The sequence below is a fragment of the Ascaphus truei genome, chromosome 6 (assembly GCF_040206685.1).
Source record: "Ascaphus truei isolate aAscTru1 chromosome 6, aAscTru1.hap1, whole genome shotgun sequence".
In the NCBI taxonomy this organism is placed as follows: Eukaryota; Metazoa; Chordata; class Amphibia; order Anura; family Ascaphidae; genus Ascaphus; species Ascaphus truei.
Window position 1 is genome coordinate 46,198,521 of NC_134488.1, and position 18,187 is coordinate 46,216,707.

General features: G+C 44.8%; 1 protein-coding gene across 1 annotated transcript in view; it reads right to left on the bottom strand.

Moving 5' to 3' along the window:
• Positions 1–5,889: 5,889 nt before the first annotated feature.
• The window catches only part of GRIK4 (glutamate ionotropic receptor kainate type subunit 4), a 213,137-nt gene continuing 200,839 nt past the window's right edge, over positions 5,890–18,187 (bottom strand). The window contains exons 19-20 of the mRNA XM_075604125.1: positions 8,825–8,943; positions 5,890–7,035 (exon numbers count right to left, since the gene is read on the bottom strand). Of these exons, the coding sequence (XP_075460240.1) occupies positions 6,670–7,035; positions 8,825–8,943 (485 nt within the window). The 3' untranslated portion in view covers positions 5,890–6,669. The remainder of the gene's footprint in view (positions 7,036–8,824; positions 8,944–18,187) is intronic.

An 18,187-nucleotide genomic window follows, 5' to 3' on the forward strand; every position in this document is an offset into this window, starting at 1 on the left:
CACAAGCGACCTCATAAAGGGGCGTATGTTTTTGTTTTTAGGGTATAAATATATGTCATACCATATTAACTGTTAGAGAGCTTTCCTATAGAAGCTTTCTCCTGTGTACACTGAATAAACTCATTTGATAACTACATTTTTTTGTTGTAACATTTTTACAGCTTTAACAATACCTGCAGAAGCTGCACCTCCCCCTGAGGTTCGGGAGGCTTTCAAGTGTAAATCAATATTAGAGCACCCTCGTCGCAATATACACTTGTTCAAGGATGTCACGCGTCCTCTTCTTTGGAGGCTATTTCCATTTGTAGCCTATTTAAAGAACACATTGAAAACGATTTCCGATGCTGATGCCACAGATGGAGAAATGTCCGGTTAGTACGCCGACGCAGACAAGCCCGATTTGAAATGACATTTCCGAGCGACCGGACTTGTGCCAAAAACATCAGTTTGGGGCGCTGAGTACAAAAGCCCCACAGGGGCTTATCCATTGGCAGATTTCCCGTTAGGCCCAGTCCTCAGGGCGGCAAAAATGTCCGCCCCCATATGCTTTTGCCACGCTCTCGGGCCTAATGGAAAGGCACTTCCATGTGTCCTGCCGCCTCCTTGCTGCCGCCCTCCTGCTCCTTTGCAATCCCAGCGTCAAATGACGCCACGGACGTCCCCAACGTGCCGTCACACGGCGTCTCGTTGCCACGGCATCGTGACGTCAAATGACATTGGTGACGTCCACGGTGACGCTGGGATTCCAAAGGAGCAGGAGGGAGGCAGCAGGACACAGGTAAGTGCAATGGGGGGTGGGGCGGGGAAGCGGATATTGAATTCCGTCGCTGCTCACATCGGACAAGAGAAGAAGCCGGATGAAACCAAACTCCACTCACTGTGTTTACAAACCTGATTTTGGTAAAAGCATTAATCACCCTGATGGGAAACCTGTCTTTGCCTTTGATACACTTTGGTCCGAAAAGGGACTGCCCCTTTAAGAGCACTCTGAGTATTTGATGCTGGATAATTATTTCTCTGCGGCACTGTGACCAGGTATCGTAATAACTTGAAAAAGCTTTGTCAATTTTTAATTAATGATGTCACTTCTGTGCAGTTATCAATCATGCTGCGAGAGCCCAGCATGTGCGATGGTTTAATTGAGTCTCTCTGTATGACAATTTTTTAATGAATAGTTCCGGCTTTGGAATGCCTCTTACTAACAGAAGGACGTCCATCCCGCGAGAAGTCGCCAGCGCACCATTCATTTCACTAGTACCGGAAAAAGAACATGACACAACTGTGATTGTCCCCTGTAGTGAATACTCGTGCGGATGCCACGTAGTAAGCAGACTCTTCCGGCCCTGTAATGTTATGTAGAACCAAAATGTCCAAGCGCATCAATATATGTGTTAAAAAAATAGTGATATTAAGAATCAAATGTTTTAAACAACTATGTGAATGAATAAAGAAACCACAGATAAATAACCATGGTTAACAAATAATGTGCATAGTGTATTATAACGTGTGTGTAAATAATAAAATATACATGAACACCACAAATGCAATGTGTATTAATTAAACTTCTCTTTGGAATGGAGGGTCTGCTGCTGTACTGAAGAAGGCTGGGGTCAGGATAACGCCAGCTATATAGAAAAACAAAGAAGATTGCGCAAGACCTTCATAGTGTAGTAAATAAAATAAAAAGTTTTATAAAGAAGGTAATGTATGCACGTGCATAATATAAGATAAAAATGGGCATGTAGGTATAATAACCAGTATGGGGCAGATGCTCCCACGGCTGCTGCACGGGATCTTTAAAGGCTCGTCGTCCTCCTTCAAAGGCTACGGTTTGCCTTGGATGTTCACCTCCGCCGGACAGCTGAGGTAGGAGAAGGATATACACCAGAGATCGTCCTCCCCGTCAAATGTTTTCTTCCGAGCGCTGCTATATATCCCCTTCTTTATAAAACCTTCTATTTTATTTACTACACTATTGGGGTCTCGCGCTTTCTTCTTTGTATTTCCTGTGATGTTATGCTTTAGGCCGCGATTATAGTGCCAGCGACCGCACGACGAGCACGTGAAACATGCACTGCAGGCTGGAGGCATCGGGAGGCGACAGGGACGCGTGGCTGTGATGTCACCTGAGCGGTTCGCCCTCACTGGCTGAACCGCTCAGGTGACGCGGCCGTTGCGTGAAGAAAACAATTTGGATGGTATTTTCACAATTCGTGTGCGCGGTCGCTCTGCACGCTCGCGCGCGCTATGGGTGGCCTCGTTGCGGAATGCACATTTGTGTTCGTGGCGCCTTATGGGGTGCGCCTGCACTATAATCGCGGTCTTAAGGGGAGTAAAGAGCAAAGTGTCTGTCCGTGACTCAGTGACTATAATACTGTACCAGTTATAGAAATAATTTCAGTTAATCAGCGTGGGGTGTTGAATATAAGTGCTTACATTCTTAAAATTGAATATGGCATTCCAATGTGTTAGGGAGTACTTATAGGAGTAGCTAGAGGAGGAGGTATAGGGAACAGTTATAGGAACTGTTAGGGGAGGAGTTGTAGAGAGCAGTTAGGGGAGGAGTTATATGGAGCAGTTAGGGGAGGAGTTATAGGGAGCAGTTATGGGAGGCGTTATAGGAGCAGTTAGGGGAGGAGTTATATGGAGCAGTTAGGGGAGGAGTTAGAGGGAGCAGTTATGGGAGGCGTTATAGGAGCAGTTAGGGGAGGAGTTATAGGGAGCAGTTATGGGAGGCGTTATAGGAGCAGTTAGGGGAGGAGTTATAGGGAGCAGTTATGGGAGGCGTTATAGGAGCAGTTTAGGGATGAATTGCTCAGTACAATATTATAATAGGATGTATCAACGTTTGTGTCTTTAAATGCGGCAATCTTCATTTTTTCTTTGTTTTAGTTAAATGCACCAGATATGAGGTGGCATTATCCTCTTAAACTCAAATTATACGTTTCATGCATTTGATGTCAACGCAGATGGACCAGAGAAAGCTGAATGAAGGAGCAAAGTTCTGGGAAAACCTGCACCTTCCTTAACTAATTACACTTTTTATTTTCTTAACAAAGCAGATGAGAAACCCTTTAACAATATACGATATACAGTTAGTGCGTTAACATTCTTATATAACTGTGCAAAATGTAACATTGTAACTTTATACCTCTCACTGGCAAAACTCTCAGGTTGTTAGATAGACAAATTAGCTTAGCCATTTTCTGAATCGTATTCTTAAATTGTGTTACCAGTCTGGGAGCGCTGTGATAAATGTGCGTGTAGGTAATTCAATAACATTCATCTTGCTGTTTTTCAGCATAAATTAGGCACCGAGAGCAGTACAATAATAAAACCCTGCAAATCTAGCACCGACAGAATGATAAAGTGACTGGGAAATGGCAAAGATAAATGGGATGTTTTTTTAAATGCTAAAATGACGAGGAAGATGTGACGGGACGCATTGCAAATGTAGCATTTGTGCTTTTAAACTGAACACTTAACGCACAAATGACACCGCCGTCTTCCATTTGTCGCCCGCATTACGTGATAGAGTTCGGTTAATTGTCAGAATTAGGCAGGTATCAGAAATAAATAAAATTGCCGTGTGACAGGTTCAGCTAAATCTTTGCATTTTTACAGCCACATGTCCATGAATAGATTGCTGCTGGTGTCGGTGCAAACTTCTAGAAGCGGCTTTGATGCATGAGGAGGAATGAAGGTCTGTGTTATAAGCCCGGATTGTGAAATAATGCAGTTTTATTCTGATCTGCGACAAGAAGACATTTTTAAAGCAGGTGTTGGCCTCCAATGGGATAGTGTAAGATCACATACAAATTAGATATTGGTCGCATTAAAACACTTGACGAGCCATTAATACAGGGGTGCTCAACTCCCCCCCCCCCCAACAGGTCAGGTTTTCAGGATATCCCTGCTTCAGCACAGGGGGCTCAATCAGAGGCTCAGTCGAAGACTGTGCCTCTGAGCCACCTGTGCTGAAGCTGGTATATCCTGAAAACCTGACCTGTTCAGGGCGGGCTTGAGGACTGGAAATGAGCCTCCCTGCATTACGTTATCAAGTCAATGTGATTTGTTTTCAGATTTAATTATAAACCGTGATACTTTGTTTAGAAATCAATAGAGGCTCTCGTGGAAAGTCTTGGTTCCCTCTTCAATTTCTAGCGATAAACATTTGAGTGCCGATAAGAATACAGAGATCTCTCCTAATACAAGTACATTTAGGTTCCACCCAGGAAGCACATATTTGTACTCGCTCAAGTGCTTATTTCGGCACACCAATACTCAGAATAGTTTCTAATTAGTGTAGCGACAGAATTGCCTACAATCAGCACTTTACTTTTCTCTGTGGTTGCGTGAATAAGATTTTGCAGGTGACGGTCTCGTGAAAAAAGCGAATTATTCTGCTTTAATCTCCCAGCCTGGTCCCCAAGGACATCTGCATCCTGAGTTACTATACTTACTGATGAATAGGCAATTAAGCAGATAACGTGACATTTGTCTGTTCTATTCGGGTATACACGCAGTTTGTAATACGTGTCAGTGTGGGAGAATGGATATAAAGTATCATTAGCTCTAATTGTGTTTATCCATAAAAATATAATGTGTGTTCCGTACCTGAGTGTTGTGTTAAATGTGTAGGCCCACGTAGGAGCAAAGTGTTTGTCAGCTTCAAACAATATCACACTAGTATATTTAATAATAATATTAATAGCTTGTTATTGTATAGCGCTGCTAGTTTTACGTAGCGCTTTACAGAGACATTTTGCAGGCACAGGTCCCTGCCCCGTGGAGCTTACTGTACAATCTACGTTTTTGGTGCATGAGGCACAGGGAGATAAAGTGACTTGCCCAGGGTCATAAGGAGCAGACACCGGGAATTGAACCAGGTTCCCCTGCTTCAAACTCAGTGCCAGTCAGTGTTTTTACTCACTGAGCCACTCCCTCTCCTTTTAAACATAAAGAATAAACATTCCCTTTTGCTTTTCATTTACAATGATTTGTGTGATTATTAATCGTGTGCTCAATCCAGTGGTGGTATCTTAATTAGGTTTGTGGACACCTCAACAATACGACCCTCCCTCTCTCTCTCTCCCCCCCCTCCCTCTCTCTCCCCCCCCTCCCTCTCTCTCCCCCCCTCCCTCTCTCTCCCCCTCTCTCCCCCTCTCCCTCCCCCCTCCCTCTCTCTCCCCCCCTCCCTCTCTCTCCCCCCCTCCCTCTCTCTCCCCCCCCTCCCTCTCTCTCCCCCCCTCCCTCTCTCCCCCCTCCCTCTCTCTCCCCCCTCCCTCTCTCCCCCCTCCCTCTCTCTCCCCCCCTCCCTCTCTCCCCCCTCCCTCTCTCTCCCCCCCTCCCTCTCTCTCCCCCCTCCCTCTCTCCCCCCTCCCTCTCTCTCCCCCCCTCCCTCTCTCTCCCCCCCTCCCTCTCTCTCCTCCCCCTCCCTCCTCTCCCCCACCTCCCTCCTCTCCCCCCCCCCCTCCCTCTCTCTCCCCCCCCCTCCCTCCAGCAAAATATATGTTTCTGGGTTTGCAAAATTTTGGATGGTTTGCAAAGTGCTGCGAACATTTTGCACATCTCTCGTGTGCTGCCTCGTTACTGTGCACTATTAAATCATTTTTACGCAGTCAAAATACACTTAAGTAACATTTTAACAGGTTACATTTTTCAAAGTGATCAGCGATAAATACTTGCCTTGCTGCATGATCTGGTCATTGTGGTTCTAATTACTGATGTTATTAATAATTGCTAGTGTTCTGAATCATGTATGGAAACATCGCCATCTGATCGTCCTTGCAATGCCAAATATTGCTGCCCAATTACAAACATTGAGACCATTCGCCACAGAGCAGTTCTACAATAGAACGCACACCATATATTTAAGAAGTTCTCGTCTTTATTTTACAGAAATTGCATAGAATTGTAGTTTTCATCAAAAAAAAAAAAAAAAGTACCTCCCATACTGTACATTGTATTTTCCATACTCTTGGAAGAGTGACTTTTCCACCCAATTCTTGTTAAACAACAAGGATCCCTTTATCTTTTTCACAAGCTTTTGTCATGATCGTTCTACTTTATCTTCCATAACCCACCAAGCTGCGCCGTGGTTTATGTGGATAGTCAGTGGTTGGGTTTAATAGTTGGCGTGGAAGTCGTTTTGATTTCTCCACGAGGGATGAATAGTGGCTGAATCACAAAACCTTTCAAGACCCATTAAGTCAAGGTTATGGAGATGTTTGTTTTTTTGGACAGTATCATTATTTGGCATCTGACTTTGAGATTGGTAACTCCTAATCTCTGCACCACAGCCGGATCTGAACATCTGTTATCTTCAGCAATTTGATCTTGTAAATCCTCGGAGAATATCAAGAATGTCCTAACCATATCCTTCGCCGATGGGATTTTGGCAAAAGGCAGGTGCTACTTTCCGGTTCAGAGGGAAACGATCATCCAGCCTCAATCCAATACCAGACTGGGGGTGAGACCCTTATTTTAATGCCAACGGGAATTTTAATCCCAGCTCACAACACAGGAAACCATTGGGATAGTTTCTTCTTCTACCATGAATCTTCCACTTGTAACTCCAGTTGTAGAAAGAAGTTGTAAATGTACAATGTCACATAATCTGTAATAAGAAAACATGGACTTCTATTTGTCTCTGGTGGTCTCTTCTTCCTACTCTGGCTCACTGCTGTTGGTTGTCTTCTCCCACTCTAAACTCTCCTCGCTTTGTGCCGGGGAGCCTCCAGTTGGGCGGGCTCGAAGTCCTTGGAACCTGCGGCACTCTGGACAAACACGGATGTGTGTGCACCCGCGGGCTACCAGAGCCGCTTCTTGTGCCAGTCTCTGTGCCAAGGGGTCAGGGCCGCTCCCTCCGCACAGTTTGCCATTGCTGAGGGTGCTAGTGTTACGCCCCCGCCTATCGTCCGGAGTAATAGGCCTTGCGCGTACCACCCCACCGCGTCTCCTCCGAGGCAGAAAACTGTCTTTGCAAAGGATAATACTGCGCAGTTCTGACGCCATCTCCTGGCAGACCGAAACCTAGAAAACAGACGCAGCTTTCATTATGTGGAGGCTGCGCGTGAAGCTACAAAGAACCAGCATTCTGCTGGCAAACTGAAGCTATGTGAGGCATTTTGGATCGAGATTGGCGAATTTGTTTGCCGGATTGAATCCGGTTCCCTTGGTCCGCGGATTTCAGCAAATCAATCTCAAAAAGGGCGATTCGCATTTTGCAGATTTTGTATTTTTATTACCAATAATAAGAATCCGCCGACGGATTGCTGAATCCGCGAATTGGATTCTAGAAATCCGTCCACGGGTTGTGTCCAATGGCGGTTTTTGATGAATCCATGCGCATAAAAACCGACCAAATCTGTTTGCGGATTTTACACCGCGAAACGGATTGAAAATGCAAAACTTACATTTTGAACACTTGATGTAACCGTATGTTGTATCGCTTGCGATTTAAGGTGTTTAAATCTGACTAATGTCCAACCTGGACCAAAATACAGGTGATCTAGAGTCATTGATGAGTTTTCTTTCTGTGTTTCCTGAATTCTCTACTCTATAAAATACCAATATATGGTCATAGGCTTAATGCTCATATACAGTGTCAGAACCAGCTATTGTTGTTTTACAGAATGGGTTACTTTCCTAATACCATTTCCTTATTTTAATTTTTGTAGATCAAACAGTGGATCTAGTTCCCTTAAACATGTAAACTGATTACGGTATTGTGACCGAGATCAGAATCACCCGCCTGGCTCTCCAGAGATGATCGATTAATATGAAGATCTTGGATTGACAGGACGGAGAATTGCTGATAGAAGTCCTTTTGTTTGACCTTTGTATTCTATATCAGCAATATTTATTAGCTTAATGGAGCAATCCCACACAACTTGCTAAAAAAAAAACCAACCCTTTGTACAAAAATTAATCAGCTAATTGGCTTCCTTAAACTAATCTAGCAGTATTTAAAGCAAAGATTGGGTGATGTTTGTTTGTTTCTAAATTAATTACAAGTTGCATTTCTCAGGGACCTCTGAGTGGGGAGTGATGTTTGTCAATCAATTGTTTTCTTTACCCTTAGTCCGGGGGTCCTCAGCTCCAGTCCTCAAGACCCCCCAACAGGTCAAGGTTTCAGGATATCCCTGCTCCAGCACAGGTGGCTCAATCAGTGGCTCAGTCTTTGACCGAGCCACTGATTGTGCCACCTGTGCTGAAGCAGGAATATTCTGTTGGGGGGTCGTGAGGACTGGAGTTGAGAACCCCCTGCCTTAGTCCATCCTTCCTTATCAGACAGCCAATAAAGATAAGCGGAGGGGAAGAGAGGGGGTCTTTGCCTGTGAACACCCTTGTGAAACACACATGAACACCACAAGAGGGAGCAGTCAGAGGAAATCAAACCTTCAGTTTAAGCTCACCATGTTTACAAACGGATTTAAAAATGGCACCCATCACCCAGATGTAACCCCTTAGGCCGCGATTATACTGGAGGCGCGCACGCGAAACATGCACTGCTGGCCGGGGGCATCGGGAGGCGTTGCCATGACGTCACGGGAGCGGTTCGCTCTCATTGGCTAAATTGCTCAGGTGACGCGGCCGTCGCGCTCCAAAAACACTGTCATTTGTCTCCTCACCAGTCTGTCGCTCCGTAGCTCTTGGTCGCACGCACTATGCGCGCCTTCATTGGCCACCATTAGTTTGTTCCGGCGTCGCGCGCACGGCGCATATAATCGCGGCCTTGCGCACGTCCCTGCCAGTGCTACACATTGGTCCTGGTAGGGAATGAATGACTCATCAAGTGAGATATATTCTTCTATATTACCTCCGATTCCTCAGAATTCCGCACTGTCCACAAGAACTCCAACATCGCCATGAAAATGGCCACTATTAAGCCACAGATTAACACCACAAAGATCCCGCCAATATTCTCCATACCCAGGCCTGTATCAAAAGGAAAAAAAGAAAAGGTTAGGACACACCAATGATCTGGGACAGGGATTCATCCTCTCCACTATCCTCCCAATTGCGTGGCCACAATATTAGCCACGTGAAGCTCACGGGGAATGGTAACCCCATGTAACTTTCTGCTTGGTAAATTGCCAGCCCTTTACTCTCATTACTTTTTGATCCCTAGGATTTCTGTGCTCGCAATCCGCAAGTATGTGAAAATGTATCCCTGTTCAGCATTACCTACACAGCAGGAGAGCGAGAGAGTGAGGAGAAGCCAGACCCTGACCAAGGACTTTACGGTTGGACTTTGTATCTCTTGAGAATTGTATTCACCTGCTAGGATCTGGACTCATTGAACTTGTGATTTATTGTATTTCATAGCATTTTGTGTTTGCTTGTGCTCTATATACTGGGGTTATAAGGGTGTAGGGAAGTACCTTTTGTCCCTTTGGACTTGAGGGAATTGGCCTGAGGAAGGGATTCTTACCCCGAAACGTTGCCCCCCTTGTTACCCACCCAATCACCCTCCCCCCCTTATTTTGTTGTTCCCTCCTCCTTTCCCATTGTGGTATCCCTTCCCTTGTATAGTTTCCCCACATCCCTATTCTTAGGGTCCATTTTGTGTATTTCCTGCTGACGTGACATTATTCCAGGTTTATTTTAGATTTCGCTTTTTTCATTAAAATTCACATTTTGGCATATTCCGGTTTTTGACCATTTTTCCAATAGTGAGTGCTGGAACATTTCAGTGTGTTTGTACCCCTGTCCTGTTCCCAAACGTTCTGTTGAATGTTTTAAACCATTTGGGAAACAGTACAAAGTCAGTTTGGATGTGATTTGTTGATTTACCGGGCAAAAGAAACGTACCACTTGGGGGTTACATATACAGTATACTGCTTTCAGCAGTGCTCATAGTACGAAAAAGGGTGGGTCGCTGTATTGGTCCTTTCTTCTATTTACTTAGGCACCAAATGAGGGAGGAGGAGCAGGTAGTATGATACCTTTTATTGGACCAATAAATAGTGGATAAATGATAAGCCTGTGATCCTCCCAGGGCTCTTCTTCACTGTGGCAGTAATACAGACAGAAGATATATATATATATAGTATTTTGGAGAGATGGTAGCTAGTTGCAATGGATTGTGAAAGGATATGAGATATTATGCTATAGTGGATGCTGGCAGGCTAGTGTGAAAATGAACACAGGAGGCATAAGGGACTACATACTGTACTGTACACTCTACTGTTATTTAATCATTACCCAGACAGCTGCACAAACTGCAGTAAGATCCTGAATGGAACAAGACAGTGAATGTGCATACACACACATCCATCCTTCCATACACACACTGGGTGTGTGTACATATACACATGTATGTATACATACATATGCACACACACATGTAGCCCTTGCATGTTTACTGTGGACAATACAGCATAAATCTGCTCCACCTATCACATCTTGCGATAAGGAATAAGTGACACTGTCCCTGGTCTGCCTGGCAACACGTGACAGGAGATATGGCTAGAGACGGGCGAATTGATTTGGGCGGATTTGGATCCGCCGTGGACCGACCGGTTCCTTTGGTCCGTGGATTTCAGCGGATCAGTCTCACAAATGGGGATTCGCCTTTTGCTTATTTTTTTTTTTTTATTTAACAATGACAATCCATCCGCGGGTTTCCGCAATCTGCCGACGGATTTTAAGAAGCACCGGATTGGACTATTACAATTCGCCAGCGGATTGTACCCAATGGCGGTTTTAGATGAATCCACGCGGATTTTACACGGCGGGACAGATTTTGGGTGGCAAATTGGGAAAACTCCAGGAAATGGATTGGGACTGGCTCCCCCATTTCTACATATGGGAATGGGTACAATCTGGAGACCAACTGTTAGTCTGAGACAGAGATAGGTAGTGACAGTCTGAGAGACAGCCCAGGTGGCAGTGAGAGGGGCTTAAGAGAGACAGCCTGACACTCACAGAGGTAAAAGCGGAGGCTTGTAGGAGACTGCTAGCCAAGGAGAGAGAAAGTGAGAGACAGCAGCATAAACACACCCCCTACACACAGAGAGGAGAAGAACCCACAAGAGGGATCCAGATACTTGCTGGGTTGTTAAAGTGCAACTGGACAACAGACAGCTGGGCGGCCCTTTCTCGCAACGTTTGAGTATCCTTTGTGTATCACACACACACACACTTCACAAATGTTTCATCCTCAACAGGCCTGCAAACACGACTTCACGCCATTTTGAGATAAGAGCTCCACCGCAGTACTGGCAATAATATTGGCCTGAGTGGCTTCCACACTGGATACTAGGACTAGTATAAGAGACAATAAATAGCGCAGCGTTTTAATTTATTGTGTATTGCATATGTATATATAGTGTGTTGAGTATCGAGGGTTTTCTTTAACTGTAATCAATACCCTCATAGAATTCCACCAGACACTTAACAACAGCCACCCACCCATCAAACTCTGCCTGGAATACGCAGTGACAAACATAAGCTTACTTGAAACTACAAATCAACGGACCATGACAAAAAAGAATCTCATATGCAGCGAGGCACTTTGATACAACAGGATATGCTCCGATGAGAACAAACATTTACAAACACTGAGATGCCTTAACTGCACAGGGACCCAACGCCAGAGAAACTGACAGAATAATAGAACACACAAAATAAAAACCCAGACAGTCGCTTCTACAGTACAAGGACAAAAAGATTTAAATGGAACCCCACTTATAGGGAGCACTGGAACCTCTCAAAGATATCATCAGAGAACTACAGTACAAACAGGACTCAGGGAAGAGGACACGCCGATACAGATGTTTTCTACACCACGTCTGCTTCCCTCTAAACATCCTCTAACCTTTCCAATCAAATCATCAGAAACAGACTCCACAAGGCACATATCTGTGCAACAGTCCGTGATACAAAATGTAGGAATACCTCCAAAGTAGACACTATCTGTACCCCACAAAACAACCAGTCCAAAATCCCAAGAGGTATACACGTGCCAATCTACTACTGCCCCAATGCAAGATATGAAGGTGAAACCACCCACCAAACTGCTCTTCATTGACTCAACAATGTTAAACAGTGATTAGGTACAGTTAGGGCCACCGAGCTGGGGCAACTGTCCCGGGGGCGGGGGGCAGACAGGGGGCAGAAGGGACAAGTGTCCCGGGCCCAGCGGCTGTGAGGGGCATGGCCAGCCAGAGGTCGGGTCCAACTTCCACCTCTGGGCTGCTGGGCTCCAGCTCTTCCCAGCCGAGCCTTCACCTCAATCCCCTCCCACATGTGCTGCTTGGCACCCGAAGTCGGGCACAAATTCTGCATCCTCTTGTGGGATCCGCGAGGCACCGGAGGCCTTCTCAAAGGTAAAACTCTTGGAGGGTGGGGGGAGTGTGTGTGTATTTTGAGTGGGGGGAGGGTATTGAGTGGGGGGAGGGGCGTATTAAGTGGGGGAGGGAGAGGGATTGAGTGTGAGGAAAGGAGGTGGAGATTGAGTGTGAGGACAGGATGGGGTATTGAGTGTGAGGAAAGGAGGTGGGGATTGCGTATGAGGAGGGGATGGAGGTATTGAGTGTGAGGAGGAGAGGGGGTATTGAGCGTGAGGAGGGAGGGTAATTGAGTGTGAGGAGGGAAAATTGGAGATTGAGTGTGAGGAGAGGGATTGAGTGTGAGGGGGAGCGGAATTTGAGAGGAGGAGGGGGAGAGTTAGTGAGCGAGCGCAGATGTAAGAGGGAGGGAGAGAGGTGTTGTAAGAGAGTGAGGTGGGGGAGTGAGCGGGAGGGGGAGAGGCGGTGTAAAAGAGAGGGAGTTTGACATTGAATGCTGCAGTATTATGCCAGCTGGTTAAACGCTGACACGAGAGAAGTAACTATTACATTGAAAATTCACAGATCCCATCATACAATTTATGACAGTTTTAACAAAGAGTCTTAGAACACCCATAACGATAAAAATGTGCAAGAATGGAATAAAAAGAGAGACATTGCATACATTTTTAAATAGTAATGAAATATTAAAATGACTGACTTGCACGTTAATAAATAAAAGTATATAGTATTTGGGATGTCCAGTAATAATGTTAAATTAATACTTTTGTTCTGTAGCTTGTTTGTTTTTTTGCAATCTTGCAGTTCAGTTCTGTTTATTTAATGCTTTAATTGAAGTGAGCAGTCCATGCAGACTACGCCCTGCCAAACGACTTCCCGCCTGCTCTCCCCGTCTTACTGCACAACAGATAACAGCTATGTTATGAGGACAGGTGCAGAGAAAATACTTTAAAATGTGCTGCAGACCATTTCCCTTTCAAATGAATGAAGCCAAAAGACATTAAAATTGGCTGCAAATGAAATATTAATGATTAAACAAATAATTTGTAATAAATGCGCTCATTTTTCTCTTTTTCTAGTTCAGTGATGTTATTCCAAACAAACTATTTACTTGTATTTGCACAAAGATATAGGTTTATTCTTTCAGCTGGGTTTAATACCACATCAGGAATAAAGGGTATCATTGCTTTAAAGTTGTGATCACACTAAGACTAAGGGTCCCTATGCTATAAGAGTTCACAACCACTTATCGAGTACTTATCGGCCAAAATGCCTACTGCTATTCAGTAAGTCTAGATACAGCTGCAGCGGCCGTTATTCGAACAAATCACGACACCGAATTCGTGTGCTCTGATGTATTCCACGCGGCCAATCGCCCCAGGCACCCGCACTTATCGCCATTGTTTTGTTTGAATTTCATGGATTTTGTTTCTTTGGGTGCAATGAAATGAATGAATTGCAGTGTGTACAGTACTGTGCTACTGTGTCAATTTCAGGTGTTTATAAAACAGAACTCTAAAATGCCATTTTCTGCACTCGCCGCACTCTCGTCTTAAGGCGGAAAGGTTGGAAGAGATCACGCGCCATGACATGGGTATTCCGATATATACACCGCGTGGAGTGTTCGAATAACGGCCGCTGCAGCTGTAAGGGGGCGATAAAAGAATGAATCTCCAAATTTTTGAGCCTTCAAAAAAAAAAAAAAAAAAAAAAAAACGGATAAGCGGTGATAAGCCACTTATCGGCAGGTTCTGAAACTCGTGCAATTCTAGTAGCCGCGATTAGGTTATCGCGGCTCTAGAATGGCGAGTTTCTCCCACAATCCTCACGCCAGGGAAAGTTGGCGTGAGGCTGGTGAGAAGCTGCTGAGAGGCGGCGAGACGGGACTTTTTTTCCTGCGTCGGCTTGATGCCGGGAGTCTCCGGAACTGATACCCATTAATATCAGCACCGGAGACCCCCGGCATGAATCCAATGCAATAAAAATGCATTAACAGCCAACTTCCTTACCTTAGCGGCTAACCGCTAAGGCAATGAAGCGCGTTAACCCCTCCCGCTACCCACCATGGGCAAAATACCCCCATCAACCATCCGCCACCCACAATAAACACTAATATCCACCTCCTCTACCCCCACATGATTGATACAAGAGACCGCGGGTGCCCGGGTGTCCTCAGGTGGCCCCCGCGGGTGACTGTGGGCCCTCGGGTGGTCCCTGCTGGCCTACGGTACCAATCATGTGGCAACATTTTTTTTTGCAATACAGTTAAATAAAAACACCCCCCCCCCCAACATATACAGTACAGTAATGGGAAAAATAACTATTATCCAGATGTGGATAATAGCTAATTTGCCCATTATTAAATAAAACATTAGCCAGCCAGCATAAATAAAGTAAATAAACCTTTCTACTTACCTCTACCATCATGAAGGGCATCCTCATCAGCATACTGCAGGGCCATGTCCTCCGATGCCAGCAAAAATACATGAAAAAATACAATCTAATGGCCCCTAACCCCTTAATCACCGTAGCGGTTAATAACCACTATAGTAATTAAGGGGTTAACCCCCATCCCCAACTACCTACCCGAGAGGCCTAACCACCCACCCCGGCACCACTATACCAACCCTGTACCCATTGATTGGCATAGTGATACATCATACCCATATAATATGGGCATGATAAGCCGCTATAGCAGCCAATGGGCAACCTAATCAAAAAGCATGAAGGCCAAAAAGACACAATAATAAAATATATACACAAGCACCTAAACACCCCAACAATAAAAGAACTAAAAAAGCCTAATATTAAGCCACATCAATAACATTTATCTATCTCCAAAACAGAACATAAAAAATCTGTTATTCCAAAACATAAGAATACAATTCAGTAAACACCTAGCCAAGCAAACTATTCAAGAATAATAAATTTTGCTCATTACTGTACTGTATGCACTGGGGGGGGAGGAGGGGGTGTATTTATATCCATGTATTGCACTTTTTATTTTTTCGGTACAGGATTAGTACCGCCATACACCTGCGGGAAACACCCGAAGACCTCCAGAGACCACCCGGAGACCCATGGACACCGCAGGGACCACCCGAGGACCCCCGCCAGCCTATGGTATCAATCCTGTGCATAAAAAAAAATGCTTTTATATGGGGGTACAGGGGGTGGGTTGTGTATTGTGGGGGTAGTAGGTATTGTAATGTTTATTGGGTGTAGAGGGATTTGGTGAAGGGGGTACTTGGCCCAGGATGGGTTTTTAGGCCTACCAGCTAGATCGCAGGGGGCTAACCCAATTCATTACCATAGCGGTTACTACCGTTATGGTAATGAAGGGGTTAACTCCTCCCGCAACCTTCTCAGTAGGCCTAATAACCCACCCAGGGCCAAGTACCCCCTTCACTCACCCCAATAAAGCTGCCATTGTGCCTTAACCCCTTCATTGCCTTAGCGAATAGCTGCTGAGGTAATGAATTTGCTTTAATGTAATTTTTATTAATAGTGTGCGGGAGCAGGGGGTCTCCGGAGCGGAACCGCTTTGATTTCAGCCTCAGGGACCCCCTGCTTCCTGAGTTACAGGCCCAGTTATGGGGTGCCGGTATCTCCTATGGATTTAAATCCCACGGTCACGTGACGTGAGACATTTAAATGCATAGCAGATACCGGCACCCCATAACGGGGCCTGTATCTCAGGAAGCAGGGGGTCCCCGGACTTCAAATCAACGCATTTCTGCACCGGAGACCCCATGATCGACTACACTAGTAATATAATATATATTAAAAAACATACATTTCGGGCGAGATTTGCACAGGGAGAGGCGGCTCTCTCTCTGCAGCAGAAAGAAATTGCCTGGTGAGACCTTTTCAGAGAGGCGATCATCACGCCGCCGGCTTCTCGCCCGTTTCGGGAATTTTGCTATCACAGGCAATCGAGGCTTTCTGATACCGTGATAGCAACGCTCACAAAACTGGCAATTTAAATGGCACGGCGATTTTTTTTATGAACGCTTAGTGCATAGGCCCCTAATACCCAGATCCATGAAAGGGAGATAAACTTAAGCACGCTTTTGCTCTCATCCATATGAATGGGATCTGAGGCGGGCTAAAGCGTAGCCCCTTTCGTGGCTCTGGGCCATAATTGGTTAAAATATATACTATCAGTTTGAATATCCCACAAATGTAAAAATGATATATGCTGATAACGCCGTGTGGTATCCTATCCTGAGCTCACTGATCCGAACCATTTTATTCAGATTCTATTGCAACAAAATGTGCACAACATATTTTTGTAACGTTTTATGTTGGTTTTGGGTTAATCTGATTAGTGTTTTATTAACACTTTGCTTTCCTTAGCTGGGGACATCCAGTGCAGTATGAGGCGAAGCAAAAACAGGGTGACACTGCAGCAACCTCACCCTACAACCTACACATTGGCAAGACCTGCTTAGCCAGGGGTGGGGCAACTCCAGTCCTTGAGGGCCACCAACAGGTCAGGTTTTAGGATATCCCTGCTTCAGCACAGGTGGTGCAATTTTTTCGATTGAGCCACCTGTGCTGAAGCAGGAATATCATTAAAACCTGACATGTTGGTGGCATTGAGCGCTGGTGCCCTTCCCTGTGCTAAGCTGATGATGCTGCTATAAATGGTACTACTGTACCTCTCTTTGCATTATCAGTGCTTATATACCAATGATATAAAGACAGACGTGACTGAAGTTAATGTGAGGGGGAAAGGGGGGGGACAGACCTGCACATTTTGGTTTGAATGTCGGTGAATAGTTACTTTAATAGTGTTAGATAGTCTTTCTGATTATTACATTGTAATTCATTTTTGTTTGATTGATAAAACAGATTCATTCTGACAGCAAAGATTGTTCAATAGATGATGTTACAAAGAGATTATTTGACGCAAAGAGGTGTGGCTAACTCCAAAGATAGATATTCAGGGATAGAGGACATGACAGACAAGCGGTCTTGGGCTGTCTGTGAAAGGATTCAATGTTAGCCGGTTCTGTGACATTTCAGGACTATGACCAAACGATTTCTGATAATAGTTTGAGCTCCTTATATGAGAGATAAAGAGGTGTGACTTAATGTCACGTAAACCAAGCTTCGAAAAAGACATCAAAATCGTATATATAGTGCCAATACCCAATTACACACAGGAGCCTCCTGTTAAAAAATCGCAATGCAATCAATTAGGACTCAGGGTATATATATATATCCGGTTGATATGCCCTGAGTCCATCCCCTGACGAAATCAGTAAGTCTGATGAAACGCGTAGGGATTATGTGCTGTGGATGACCTAGCGTTTGTTCAGTGAGCTGCCGCAACCTATACTCAAAGACTGCTATCGCTCGCGGTCCTGCTACTTCCGCCTTCCTCCCTGCTTGGAAACAGGGACATCTGGTGCGTGTTCCCCGGGGGAAGAATTTGTGAAGCCACTGATGCCGAGAGTTCCTGCTGGACGGAGACTCACGAGGATTATACCGGTTTGCGGAGTAGCTGAGCAGAAGAGTGGTTCTTGCTGACCATTCGGAGCATGAGTATTGATATCATACATGCTTTTTTACCTTCATTGTTTGTGAGTTTGACCATTGAGTTTTTGGAACATTAAATCAATTTTTTATACAGTAATGCACTAGGATTGAGCGCTTTTTTTCTTTTCTTTATATATATATATAGCCACAGAACGGTATCATCTATTTATTTTTTGATTATTGAAGCTCGGCTAACACGGTACTGATACCTCTACATGTGTATATATATATATATATATATATATATATATATATATATATATATATATATATATATATATATACATACGGTGGTCGACAAATCACCAAAAAATCTACTCGCCACCTAGTACCACACGTGT